This window comes from Haliotis rufescens, unplaced genomic scaffold (genome assembly GCF_023055435.1).
Source record: "Haliotis rufescens isolate VD_foot unplaced genomic scaffold, xgHalRufe1.0.p SCAF_10, whole genome shotgun sequence".
NCBI lineage: Eukaryota > Metazoa > Mollusca > Gastropoda > Lepetellida > Haliotidae > Haliotis > Haliotis rufescens.
This window is the reverse complement of record NW_025963780.1, coordinates 16,284,799-16,299,489: the sequence shown is the minus strand read 5'-3', so window position 1 is coordinate 16,299,489 and position 14,691 is coordinate 16,284,799. Positions and strand designations below refer to the sequence as shown.

Below are 14,691 nucleotides of genomic sequence, written 5' to 3'. Positions count from 1 at the left end.
AGTCTCCCTTCCAGGGATTATAGCACTGCAGGTCATGTTGTTAGGCAAATAGCATGTCTGACTGTATGTTTGGACATTGCAGTTCAAGTGGTTAGGAAGACACTTTATAGATGTCCACATGAGACTTAATTGTCCTTTTGGGTTTGAGCTGCCGCAGTGTAGATTGTAGCTGGATGTACATAAGGGTGAAGAAACAGGAGAAGGAGGTGACAGGGATATTTCAGTGCACAGCATGGTGAACTGCAGAAGGCTTCCATGGTTTGTAAACTGGTCAATATTTCATGTAACTAAGACTTGTATTTGAAGGAAAAAACCACTTTCACTTTTAGAACCTCTCAACACAAATACAAGTGATGTTTACGGGTAAATAACATTGTCATTTTTATTTTAATGTCATGATACTAAACAGCACTGAAATGTAAGTTACTACATGTTTGAGGTTTATTAAGCAGTAGTGACATGTATAGATAACGATGTACCTTCAAATTTTGCTAGTTTCTGTCAAGAGATATTGTTGCAACATGGTTGTCTACCTGTTTGTAATTCTACTACAATTGATCAGGGATATTCACTCAGTACACAGACATGGAGACTTTAACATGAAGATAAATCTGTGCTCTGGTGTCGACATATACGTGGCGCTAATTCGCCTGACCAGTTGTTGAGCTATCTCACTATGTCTACAAGCTCAAAGTTTACCGAGGGCGGAACACTAAAATTGCAAAGACAAAACAAATAGCGGCTATAGTGCCACCAGTGGTACTGTAAGTCTCACCAATTCACACCAGAGCGGCTTTGAGCGGCTGTGTTAGCATTTTGTCAGTGTGTGGGGTTGATGGAATTTACTGTGCGTGAGGATTGAGAATTTTTTGGGCCAAGTTTGAAAAGAAATTTTCGATGCAGCTATTTCTTCTTGTAGATGTTTCGAATTAGAAATGAGTTCAGGTTTAAATGGAATTTAGGTCGATTACCAATTCAAATTGGGAGCTTTATGCTGAATAGAGCAGTATTCTCAGTATTTTGATTGTGTTAAAAATTTGAAAATTTGACTGTGCAGAGCACTGCTTTGTGTTTCATTAGTTTAATGGTGGAGGATGTTAGAGATCCACTATGTAATTTGTTTTGAAATGATTCTTAACACGACTTGATTTGATGGAAACTATACAAGCTCTAGCAATCAGGAGATTAAACAATGATTATTCCCATTAGTAAGATTCAGGGAGGTTTTCAGAAATATTGCATCAACCCTTGAGGATTTGATTGGTTTAGAAGTGAGTTGTTTTACTTGAACATGAATTTTTTCTTTTTAACCGGGCAATCAACTTTATTTCGCTCAAAGAATACTTTTTATCAAACATTATTTCCATAACATCGCAACAAAGAGAAAAAAATTAATTCAAAGGCAGAAAGTTAAATGTTAATAATCAATTTAATTTGGATGTCTTTATGTTGTATACATGAGTGAAGTGAATATGTCATCTATGAAAATTTATAATTACTATTAGTATATATCAGTAATGTTAATTAAATTTTGTAAATCAATATGGAAAAAAAAATACAAGATAATTTTATATCTTGGTCTTTTGTTTTACAATTCAACATTCTGACTATTGATTAAGGCTTAGATCAATAGATTCTTGAGAAGATGCATGCGATTTGCAGGTGTTCTTTCTCCGTTATTAGGTTGAATATCCTAAACGTATCATCTGGGATGTAGAATCAATATATTGTATGACAGTGCTTACATTATTCATTGTTTTGTAAGATAACATATATATCTACACCCCTGACAGACTCTCTATAGGTGTATGGTAATGAAAACGTGGATGTTGTTTATGACTGGTTGGAAAAACACATTATATTGATGTTCATTGTTGATGTAGTCTGCGTTTGTGTGGAAGCAATGATGGGTGTAGTGTTACCTTGGATAATTCATAAAACCCGTGCACAGAGTGGACCTTATCCTATCTGGTACATGAACACATTACTTGATCACAGCATGTGGTATCACTATGGTGGGGGATTTACATTAGTTGTGATTTTTGTTTTAAAACACAAAAATGTATCTTATATTTCTAAATATGACTTTGCTGTGTCTCTAAAACAAATCTTAATCTAAATCTGAATATAGAAGATGGATTAGTTCTGGGTTTTATTTCCATATGTCTCAAAAACATAATGGGATATTGTCTCCACAATGAACATCTTAATTTATATCTGTCATTTACTAATATTGGAGATGAATTATTTTCCCTTTCTTCGTTTGTAAGTTTTGTACACAAATATAGATGCAATGATTAATAAGCTGAAAATGAATTATTTCCCCTTTTTGCATGCCTTCATAATATTAAGTATTCTTTCACAGAAAAGTTTAAGATAAGCAGATAATGTATGTTTCAGTTTAGTTTTCTAAGTCTCCAAAATTGATCAAAATTTGTTGCACCAAATACCATGTGACAGGAGCGTTAGAGTTAATGGTGTAACACGTACAGCAGCTGTTCCAGATACAGTCCCTGTCCCTTGCTGGCCACAGCATTGGTAGTAACAAACTGATATTTGCCATGCTTAATTGTACCACAGTGAAACTGACGCCATTGTGGCTCGTCTTAAGCGGGGAGCTTGAAAATAGACAACACCACTTGTGACAGGTTCAGTGCGACACGAGTGGTTTGCCTGTATTGTGGGTTGACGAGGATGTAGAGAGGAGCGAGAGCTTCCCCAGCGTTTCCCAAGTACATGAGCGTGGAGGCAGCATTGGTGATCAGACACACTCCTACACCCCTGTCATCACAGGAGTAATTGAATATTTGTACAATACAATCAATCAATGGGTTGTCCTCCCTTGGTAAGCAGAAGTCATTTAAACCTTAGCATCTTATTAATGAAACCTGCCAATCTGGCCCCCCAGAGCAGGTTTAATGGAGAAGGGGGCAGTTGATTGTTTGTTCTCTCTCAGTGAAAGATCAGATCAGATTGACACTGTTATGAATAACCTAGGTAAGAATTCTACCTTTAAAATTTTGTCATCAATTTATGCTTTGACAAGATACTTTCCTTCTACATGATTGAAAATTGAAATATGATGATATAGAGCAAACACTAACGATGTTACTCATGTTTTGTTGTTTGATAATTACCACATGGCCTGAATGTAACTTATTTAAATTATTTGATACCTTGACAGTTATTGAATCATGGGGATTACAGTATCATTCATCATTTACTTGCTGATGAACACTCCCTTAGTTTGTCAGATTGCCAACAAAAAAAGTAATTTTGTAATTTGGAAATAATTCTCGAAATAATATAGAATAATGCTACTCTATGATGATGATGTCAAAGTAATAGGTATGGAATATAGTTTAACAACCTCAGTGTCAGTGCAGGATGTTGTAGTGATAATTTACATCCACTGCCGTTGTACTCGATGCAAAAATAGTTCATTAAATCGGAGAATCCAACTTGGTCCTGGAAATCAGCTTATTCATATTGATTTCTGGTCTACAGTTGTAAGCTTTGTATTAAGTAACCACTCACTATCACTCTACCCCAGAGAGAGACATTTAGCTGTCTGTAGCACCTCAATCTTGTGTTGATGTAATAAAGAAAATTTGAAGTAATTGTGAAAATGTAGAGATTGTTAATATGTATCTGCCCCTTATGGCCATGATCATTATATATTTTTACATGTGTTTTTTTGTTTTTTTTCATGCACTGAATCAGCTACATTGTAGCGATCTGTAATTGTTATTATTAGTGGTAGTAGTAGCATCATATTCATCATCACCATCATTATTCTTATTAGCCTGGAGGCTTATTTGAAATTCAGATTTAATTATTTCAATTTTTCTTTGGTATATGTAACAGAACAACCCGTCAACTGTTTCCTTAATATATGTTCCTGCCTTGGATGTGATTCGAGTATCTCGGCAGCATTTGTATACCATGTTGCTAGGCAGACAGCGAATTAAATGTGAGGCCAAATTTCCCAATCTGAGCACTTTTCTTCCAAACACGAATAAATATCGACATGAGCCATTGAATTGTGGTTGCTAGGATTGATTACTCTGTATTATTTACACACGACAATCTGTCATCACCTGCAAAAATTCGCAGAAGCTGAAAGCTTTCCTATACATCGACCCGCACTTGTTTTTCTGAAAGCCTGATTTGAAAGGCTTGATAAAAGGTCTTTACTCATAATGTAGTATTGTCACGCCGTCTTCACGGAAAGTTAAGAAAGTCTTTGTTTATCAAGTGGTGATTGTAAACCACAGCTAGCACCGCCATTTGTTGCTTTCCTCAATGTTGGTATCTAGTGATGTTTTGAGTTTGCACCATGTCAAGTTTTTGTTGTGGTGTTATCCACCGATTTGGAAGTATCTATCTTTGATGAAAGCTGACGCAGGGAAGTTTGTAGTCTAAAAAGCTTCAACAAAATTATTGTCAAAATGGAAAGAAAAAACGTTGTACTTTTGTTATTTGAAGTTGTTGGTGTTGACTCAAGCTTGAATTGAATTAGATCTATGCATGGTTGATTTTTTTATTTACAGAATATTGCAATTTGGATTGCATAAGAAGCAGAACAAAACATTGTACACAGGAATGCTACTCTGATATTCATTATTAGATAAAAAATTATGACACAAATTCAGTGGAATAAATCAACTATTTCCATGCAATCTTGTGTATGACAGGCTGGTTTAAAGTGCAGCTTCAACAATATGTAGATGGTTTTGCACTCCCATTTCAAGTTTTCTTTATTGTCCTTTCTTGGCAGTTTCCATTAAAACTTTAAGTACCTTCCAGAGCACTGCTGTGTGTTGAGAGCTTTTACCCCGTCCCAGCCTCCATAATGAAATAAAACCTACACTGTAATTTGATAACCATACTCAGTCATTCATATTTAAAATGCTGGATGAAAAATCTTCATAGGCAGGGGTAAGAAAGCCATGATGACAAGGAATGCCATGCTGGATGTTAGAGACCCGTGAAATATGTATTCGAAAGCAGATAGAATGATGTCTACCACGTCCTCATTTCTCGGAGGGTGGCATGCCAGTGGATTGTTTACCTATTAGCCTTTGGATTAACTTTGGATTGGTTAGCACCTCATTCTGAAGAGAAGATGAGGATTCTAATGGGTTGCAGTCAGGTCTTGTGTTAATGGATTTGTTATTAAGGGGATGGTTAATATGACGATCATATTGATTTGCTGTCAGAAGGGCTGTGTAAGGCAACAGGGATGATAACTATAATGTCGGGTTAAACTTCGTTTCTCCCGAATCCCATCTTGGGTCATTCAAAGTTTGGAAGAAATTGTAAAGTATATCGGCATGGGTGACATATACGAGGATAATAGGTCAGAAGTGGTCCCCAGCAGCCTTTGCTTGTTTGTTTGCCGTAATAAGCACCCCGCTCTAATAAGCACCCACATGATATTTGCTAATATATTGGCTAGTGAACAATGCCAATTAGCACCCCTTCCCTTGATCAGTGTACACAAAGCTTATTTATTCGTGCATAATACGCACTCGTGTGTTATATGCACCATTAATTATGGGCATTTAAATTCTGGAAAATATATCTGTTGTGTATAATATGCACAGACTTTTCTTTTGTATCATATAAGGCTGTCAGCATACACCACAATATTAACAATCTTTCAAGTCTGTTATTTTTCTTACCAAAACTATATTCTAATAAGAACCCCCTTTTTCTATTTTTGAGAGCACCCTGGGAGCTTATTACGTCGAATACAGAAAATGGATGGGGTCGTCTGCCTCAGTGACTTGGTTGACTGTGTATCATCATACCTCGGTGGGGATAATTGCTCATGATTTCAATCACTTGTTTGTCTGGTTCAGACACAAATATAACAGGCTGCTGACATGTTATGGATTGTAGCATTAAACAACAAACTTCACCATGTTCGTTTATTGTGGGAGAACATGTAAGTTCCAAAGTTCAACATAATAGTTTATTCAATAAGAATTTCAAAATGTGTGGAAGGGAACATGTTTCTGAGAAAGTTCTAGTTTGTGTCTCTCTCAATTTCTTGCAGTTTTAGTAACCAAATAACAAGTTTAAAATGGTAAGTTTTAATGAAGTGTCCAATTTACATTTTGGTACATTTTAGCAAGAATGACCTCATAAAAATCTTCTTCCCAGGGGGTTTCCATGACAATACGTCCTAAGTGTAACAAACTTGAGCCAACAGGATCAAGTACTTATAATTTGTAACCCGGGTTATGGTGAAATACTCAGCATTGCTCATACCATCAAACACTGGTCGACCTGACCAAGATTCAATTATTTAGAGCCCACTGCAGTCCGTCCGTCTGTCTGTCTGTCTGTCTGTTGGCAAGTTTACAGGCAGGCTTTTAGTATTCCAGTCACTGCTCAAAATGTTATAACTATTTTTACTATCTGTATTAACAGACAACAGCTGGTATACAAGTAGGAAGTCCCTCTTCTCATCATCCTTTGCTTGACATGTTGCATGGGAACACGAATAGCATCAACAAGATGATTGGCTGGTTGACATGTTACATGTGACCAATGGGGTCAGTTGTGTCCTACATAGGGCCAGTTGATCCATCCTCAATAATTGAGTCTGGCCATCTATGTCTGAAGTTGCCCTTCATCTCCCTGGGATAATGATCCCTATCATCCTTGCCTACACACAATATTAGACAGTTCTCACGATTAAGGCCTGTGGTGCAAGGTGCTAGACTCATTATCCTGTAAGAAATTCTGCAATTGTCACTGAAGGTTCCTGTTCTTTCTTCAACAAGAAAACAATGCCAATCAGCGATTAAGGTGGAAATCTCTTTGAAAGGGATGAGTTTCATGTATGTTGAAATAGTTCTGAAATGGCACATCTGTGTGCTGACTATAGTATGCCATGGATCAGGGTCAGACGCAACCAGGTAGTTGAAGGTTTACCCAAGGGCTCTCCAGGTTGTCAACTTGCACCGGCACCCACAGGCTCTCCAGGTTGTAAACTTGCACCGTCACCCAAGGTCTCTCCAGGTTGTCAACTTGCACCGGCACCCAAGGGCCACCAGGTTGTCAACTTGCACCGTCACCCACGGGCTCTCCAGGTTGTCAACTTGCACCGTCACCCAAGGTCCACCAGGTTGTCAACTTGCACCGTCACCCAAGGGCCACCAGGTTGTCAACTTGCACCGTCACCCAAGGTCCAACAGGTTGTCAACTTGCACCGTCACCCAAGGGCCACCAGGTTGTCAACTTGCACCGTCACCCAAGGTCCACCAGGTTGTAAACCTGCACCGTCACCCAAGGTCCACCAGGTTGTCAACTTGCACCGTCACCCAAGGGCTCTCCAGGTTGTCAACTTGCACTGTCACCCAAGGGCTCTCCAGGTTGTCAACTTGCACTGTCACCCAAGGGCTCTCCAGGTTGTCAACTTGCACTGTCACCCAAGGTCCACCAGGTTGTAAACTTGCACCGTCACCCAAGGGCTCTCCAGGTTGTCAACCTGCACCGTCACCCAAGGGCTCTCCAGGTTGTAAACTTGCACCGTCACCCAAGGGCTCTCCAGGTTGTAAACTTGCACCGTCACCCAAGGTCCACCAGGTTGTCAACTTGCACTGTCACCCAAGGGCCACCAGGTTGTCAACCTGCACCGTCACCCAAGGGCTCTCCAGGTTGTAAACTTGCACCGTCACCCAAGGGCTCTCCAGGTTGTCAACTTGCACCGGCACCCACAGGCTCTCAAGGTTGTAAACTTGCACCGGCACCCACAGGCTCTCCAGGTTGTAAACTTGCACCGTCACCCAAGGGCTCTCCAGGTTGTCAACTTGCACCGGCACCCAAGGGCCACCAGGTTGTCAACTTGCACTGTCACCCAAGGGCCACCAGGTTGTCAACCTGCACCGTCACCCAAGGTCTCTCCAGGTTGTCAACTTGCACCGTCACCCAAGGGCTCTCCAGGTTGTCAACTTGCACCGTCACCCAAGGGCTCTCCAGGTTGTAAACTTGCACCGTCACCCAAGGGCCACCAGGTTGTCAACTTGCACCGTCACCCAAGGTCCACCAGGTTGTCAACTTGCACCGTCACCCAAGGGCCACCAGGTTGTCAACTTGCACCGTCACCCAAGGTCCACCAGGTTGTAAACCTGCACCGTCACCCAAGGTCCACCAGGTTGTCAACTTGCACCGTCACCCAAGGGCTCTCCAGGTTGTCAACTTGCACTGTCACCCAAGGGCTCTCCAGGTTGTCAACTTGCACTGTCACCCAAGGGCTCTCCAGGTTGTCAACTTGCACTGTCACCCAAGGTCCACCAGGTTGTAAACTTGCACCGTCACCCAAGGGCTCTCCAGGTTGTCAACCTGCACCGTCACCCAAGGGCTCTCCAGGTTGTAAACTTGCACCGTCACCCAAGGGCTCTCCAGGTTGTAAACTTGCACCGTCACCCAAGGTCCACCAGGTTGTCAACTTGCACTGTCACCCAAGGGCCACCAGGTTGTCAACCTGCACCGTCACCCAAGGGCTCTCCAGGTTGTAAACTTGCACCGTCACCCAAGGGCTCTCCAGGTTGTCAACTTGCACCGGCACCCACAGGCTCTCAAGGTTGTAAACTTGCACCGGCACCCACAGGCTCTCCAGGTTGTAAACTTGCACCGTCACCCAAGGGCTCTCCAGGTTGTCAACTTGCACCGGCACCCAAGGGCCACCAGGTTGTCAACTTGCACTGTCACCCAAGGGCCACCAGGTTGTCAACCTGCACCGTCACCCAAGGTCTCTCCAGGTTGTCAACTTGCACCGTCACCCAAGGGCTCTCCAGGTTGTCAACTTGCACCGTCACCCAAGGGCTCTCCAGGTTGTAAACTTGCACCGTCACCCAAGGGCCACCAGGTTGTCAACCTGCACCGTCACCCAAGGGCTCTCCAGGTTGTCAACTTGCACTGTCACCCAAGGGCCACCAGGTTGTCAACTTGCACCGTCACCCAAGGGCCACCAGGTTGTCAACTTGCACCGGCACCCACAGGCTCTCCAGGTTGTAAACTTGCACCGTCACCCAAGGTCTCTCCAGGTTGTCAACTTGCACTGTCACCCAAGGGCCACCAGGTTGTCAACCTGCACCGTCACCCAAGGGCCACCAGGTTGTCAACTTGCACCGTCACCCAAGGGCCACCAGGTTGTCAACTTGCACCGTCACCCAAGGGCCACCAGGTTGTCAACCTGCACCGTCACCCAAGGGCCACCAGGTTGTCAACTTGCACTGTCACCCAAGGGCCACCAGGTTGTCAACTTGCACCGTCACCCAAGGGCCACCAGGTTGTCAACCTGCACCGTCACCCAAGGTCCACCAGGTTGTCAACTTGCACCGTCACCCAAGGTCTTTCCAGGTTGTCAGCTTGCACCGTCACCCAAGGGCCACCAGGTTGTCAACTTGCACCGTCACCCAAGGGCTCTCCAGGTTGTCAACTTGCACCGTCACCCAAGGGCTCTCCAGGTTGTAAACTTGCACCGTCACCCAAGGTCTCTCCAGGTTGTCAATTTGCACCGTCACCCAAGGGCTCTCCAAGTTGTAAACTTGCACCGTCACCCAAGGTCTCTCCAGGTTGTAAACTTGCACCGTCACCCAAGGTCTCTCCAGGTTGTCAATTTGCACCGTCACCCAAGGGCTCTCCAAGTTGATCGCTGTGAAGGGATTTAGGGGCGGTTGGGTAACCTGATGTTTGTTCGTCGTGTTGAAGGCCTGGATTTGACTGCCCACATGGGTACAATGTGTGAAGCCCTTTTAGGTGCCCCACACCTTGAAATTGCTGGAATATTGCTAAAGACAGCCCGTAGAAGCATACTTTCTGTGACAGGGTTTCACGTCATAGATATCAATATTTAACTAGTTCACAGATTTTTACTCCGTGTAACAGGCATGTGTACTCAGGTCCTCAGTTGTCACTTTTTGCTGCCATTGTGGCCACCTAATCCATTTTGGTGTCCCGTCAGACAAGCATGGGGTAATGTGCAACCATTCTACCCCAGAATATCCACCTTGAAGTATGAATGGAAGAGAATAAGAGACAGAAATAGTGAATAAAAGACAGACAGAATGAGAGATGGAAAGAGAAATAGAAGAAGCATACTTTTGTACCCGTGTATGGTGCGAACTACAATCATGTTTTCTCTCCACTGAACTTGCATCGCCAGTTACTTGATGAAGCAGCCTGCCACTAGATTATCTTGTAATCCTGTTATGCACTGCTACATGGCAGTGAAAGTATGTGAGATGTTTCTGATAAATTTCAGATTGGAATGAAATACGTGTGGGTAGTTTCCTACTGCAAGCGAACGAAAACAGGCTGGGGAGGAAATTAATTTTGTTACGTATATGAGTCAATTTCATCAGCGGACGGAAATTAGATTTTTGTTTGAAAAGGACATGTTCGTGTATTTAATTTGGACTGACATGTTGGCTATTTATGTCTGTGTTTAATATTATATGAATCTATCTCTCTCAGCGAACACAATGTTAAGATTAAAGGAATTTGAAATTTCTTTTCTGGGAGACAGTGTTATAAGCTGTGGCTCACTGAATGCAGAAACTATGAACCATGTGTCATGCACATAACCAGGATCACTATACCACTCAACTGTTGCCATGGTAGCATGCACGTAGCCAGGAACAATATACTACTGAACTGTTGCCATAGTAGCATGCATGTAGCCAGTGACATTATACCACTGAACCGTTGCCATGGTAGCGTGCACATCACCAGGAACATTAGTCCACTGAACTGTTGCCATGGTGGCATGCACATCACCAGGAACATTATACCACTGAACTGTTGCCATGGTAGGCCCAGTGGGGATGCTGGGTTAGTCCCCAAATAACTTGTGGTGGTTGTAAGAATTCAAAACTGGATTGGGTGATCAACCTTTGGCGATTGTGTGTATTTGTATCATGATGGCGTGGGATGTTGATCAAATAATATGCATAACTGATGTGCCCTGTCCAGATTCTATTATTAACATGCGGCTGTGATATGGCTGGAATACTGCTGACTGTTGTGTTAGGCAACAAACAAAACAGGCACCATTCTACTGGATTAATGTGTTGTGAATCCTAGGACATACAGGTCCAAGTCAGTTGACTACGGTACAATAAAACTAATTATGTCAGCATCATTAATTATACTTTTGCTAGACATTCCTATGTAGCTGACTACACATTGTTCTCACCATTATGTATCTGTCTCATTATATATTCATAGACTTCCTCTGCATAAACGCATTTGTTCAGATTTGTCAGTTTATATTACCAGTCATGAGATGTAGCTGATACCCGAAACCTTACTTAATATGTAATTATACTTCATCATCAATACAGTGTGTTGTACCAGCTGGAACTACATTTGGAGCGAAGAGTTCATGTTTGAGTGTCAGCTTCTTACTCTTTGATATGGTGTGTCAAGTGGGACGTTCATTTTTTTATTTTTTTATTCCAGAAAAGGCAATGGCAGCTCTCTGGATCCTCTGGTGTTGTTTTACAAACCGTATCAAAAAGCCAAGAATTATGGTGATGACAGAGCGACATGTACACTCATCGGCAACATGGCCACCTGGATGAACAGATCCCCGAAGGTGAACATGTCCTCTCTAGAATGGTTCATGAGAGAGGAGACGCGGAACAGGCTCCTGGACGACCTGCTCAAGCTGCCCCTCCGAGATGAGGTACAGTACCTTCTTCATATCCATTGTAGTCCTCTGTAGCACTCTGAGATGCATGGCCAACTTGCAGCCAATCATCATCAACTTGAAGATTAGGTTAGTCCTGCTGGGGTACCATGCAGGTAGAGATACCATAAGTCCTGATAGTCTCTAGTATGGTGACCCAACTTTGGTTGCTGGTGATCTATAGCCCTGTTTTCAAATTGTGTTATCATGTAATAGTCCAGGGTTTGACTTAGGCCCCGGCTCCGCGATATTCTCGCATGGTTGTCGTAGATATCACATCATCATTCAATCAGCGCGATTGAAAATCGCGTACATCTTTCAATAGTTTTATCTCATCACACGCCAAAAAATCTCATTGCTTTTGGACCAGGGGAGATTTTCTCTCATATGTAATAAATTCATGATAATCCCTGATAGTCATGTCTTTTTAATGTTGTCATTTTATGTATTCACTTGTAGCAGTATGGCTGAAATACTGCCGATGTCACTTAACATGTTTACTCACACACTGTTCCAGGGGACAGATATTTTTGTTGCCAGGGGACACAAATGTGTTGCATGGTGGTACAATTGTGTTGCCAAGTGATGTTTGTGTTGCTAGGAGACTGACTATGTTTTCTTGTGTTATGCAGGTTGAGGTTATACAGATTGCCCAGTCACTGGCGGCCACCACAGCTGTACCCCAAGAGGTAGGTACTGCAGCCATTGTAACATTCACTCTGATCAAGTGGCAACTGGCTGACTCACCAGCTTCTGAAAAGTATGTGGATGAAACATCCAGCTAAGCATTTTGGAAAGGTTGGAAATCACCTAACTTTTTGATATGCCTAGTCCCCCAGACAACAAAGCACAGTATCATCTTGTATTGCATGAGGTCAACACTGTTGTACATGCTATACAACCTTGGAATCAACAGCACTCCTTTCAAAGCAAATACAAGTAAGGGTGGTGGTTGTGTCTTCTGGAGTCAGAATGTCTTTCTGCTGGCTGTAGTATATACTCCTGTGATGTGGCCTATTGTCTGGGGGAGAGTCAGTCTGGTGGTTGTGTCTCCTGGAGTCAGAATGTCTTTCTGCTGGCTGTAGTATATACTCCTGTGATGTGGCCTATTGTCTGGGGGAGAGTCAGTCTGGTGGTTGTGTCTCCTGGAGTCAGAATGTCTTTCTGCTGGCTGTAGTATATATGGTCCTGTGATGTGGCCTATTGTCTGGGGGAGAGTCAGTCTGGTGGTTGTGTCTCCTGGAGTCAGAATGTCTTTCTGCTGGCTGTAGTATATATGGTCCTGTGATGTGGCCTATTGTCTGGGGGAGAGTCAGTCTGGTGGTTGTGTCTCCTGGAGTCAGAATGTCTTTCTGCTGGCTGTAGTATATGGTCCTGTTTTGTGGCCTATTGTCTGGGGGAGAGTCAGTCTGGTGGTTGTGTCTCCTGGAGTCGGAATGTCTTTCTGCTGGCTGTAGTCTGATCCTTCCCTGAATATTTTATTGATAACAGATTGGAACCTTAACACAATCAATACATAAAGTTTGTCCTGATGTGAATATGACAGATGCTTGGTCTCTCATGCTAAAAACCTATACAAGTTGGTTCAGAAACATGATCAAAACAGTGCCAACATTTACAATTCCTGTGTCCAGAAGTTCCTGTATACTCCCCAAGAGTGTATATATTTCATGCATTATTTGAATATTCCAGAGCTTGAGTCTGCCATAGGATCCCTGTATAAAACTTTGACCAATTTGGGTTTATGTCAATTAACTGAGTGGTTCTGGGTGGTGAGAGGTGGTGTGAGGGATGTCCACATAGCCTTTGAGACTAATTTAGTGATGTTTGGCAAAGATGTGTCTATGAATATTCCAACGTTTTTAAGGCTTGATGGGCAAACATTGCCAAGTTATCAGTGTGAGTGAGCATGTGCAGTTTTGTGTACTCAGTCAACGGTGGATTTGTTTCGTGTGAATTTGGTATTGGATGATTCGGTTCTAATTTGATAAAATACTCTATCATTAGGAAGTGGGATCTTTCCATATAGGTCTGTTTCACTGCGATTGCAGGTGGACAAGAGGATGGAATAAAATTTCAATTTGGATGAAACGGATGAGGAATAAAAACATGTTTTTATATTGTTATTCTTTTTTAAATTTAATTAAAAAAATAATTTGTTGAAATAAATAATGAACTTTGTGATATTATTTTTTAGGAATAGGTTTTATCATCATGTTTATCGTGGTTTAAAGGGAACTAGTCATAGATTTGTGATCAGTTGCCTCTGGAATATTTCACAGAAAAAGCATCTGGCAAAGTGTTTTGAAAGCGGTTCATATCAATATGCCTTATAACACTGATCTTACACATAGCAGTTAAACGACAACGTCTTTCAGTCTGCTTTTTGTTTATGCATGCATCCATAAATTCCACAAAATGTATTAGACATCAATAACCATAACCTGTAAAAGCAGAAAGTAAAGGTTGTTCAAGCAAGTTTATTGATAGTTCTATTGCAAGCTGGTGTACAGCAAACATGGTTGAACTTGTTCAGGAGCAGGCTGGTCTGTCATCAAGGGGGGGGGGGGGGGGGGTTCTACCATCGGGGGTAGGGGAGGGCATTCTACCATTGTTCTGTTACCAAGCTTGAGGAGTCTGTTCTAGCATCTGTGGTGGGAGAGTCTGTTCTAGCATCGTGGGTGGGGGGAGGCTGTTCTGTTGTCAAGCTTGTTGGGGAGGGTGTTCTACCATCTGGGATGGGGGGAGGCTGTGTGGTTGTCAGGCTTGGGGGAGGGTGTTCTAGCATCTGGGGTGGGGGGAGGCTGTTCTGTTGTCAGGCTTGGGGGAGGGTGTTCTAGCATCTGGGATGGGGGGGGGGGGGGGGTGTTTTAGCATCTGGGGTGGGGGGAGGCTGTTCTGTTGTCAAGCTTGGGGGAGGGTGTTCTAGCATCTGGGGTGGGGCTGAGTGTATTACCATTCTGTTTTCAAAGTCAATGGTA

General features: G+C 42.6%; 1 protein-coding gene across 6 annotated transcripts in view; it reads left to right on the top strand.

The window, feature by feature from the left end:
• Window positions 1-14,691, top strand: part of LOC124127667 (polycystic kidney disease 1-related protein-like) — a 239,132-nt gene that overhangs the window by 189,527 nt on the left and 34,914 nt on the right. For all 6 annotated transcript variants that reach the window (XM_048387457.1, XM_048387453.1, XM_048387467.1 and 3 more), the window contains 2 exons: window positions 11,482-11,707; window positions 12,343-12,399. In XM_048387457.1, the coding sequence (XP_048243414.1) occupies window positions 11,482-11,707; window positions 12,343-12,399 (283 nt within the window). The remainder of the gene's footprint in view (window positions 1-11,481; window positions 11,708-12,342; window positions 12,400-14,691) is intronic.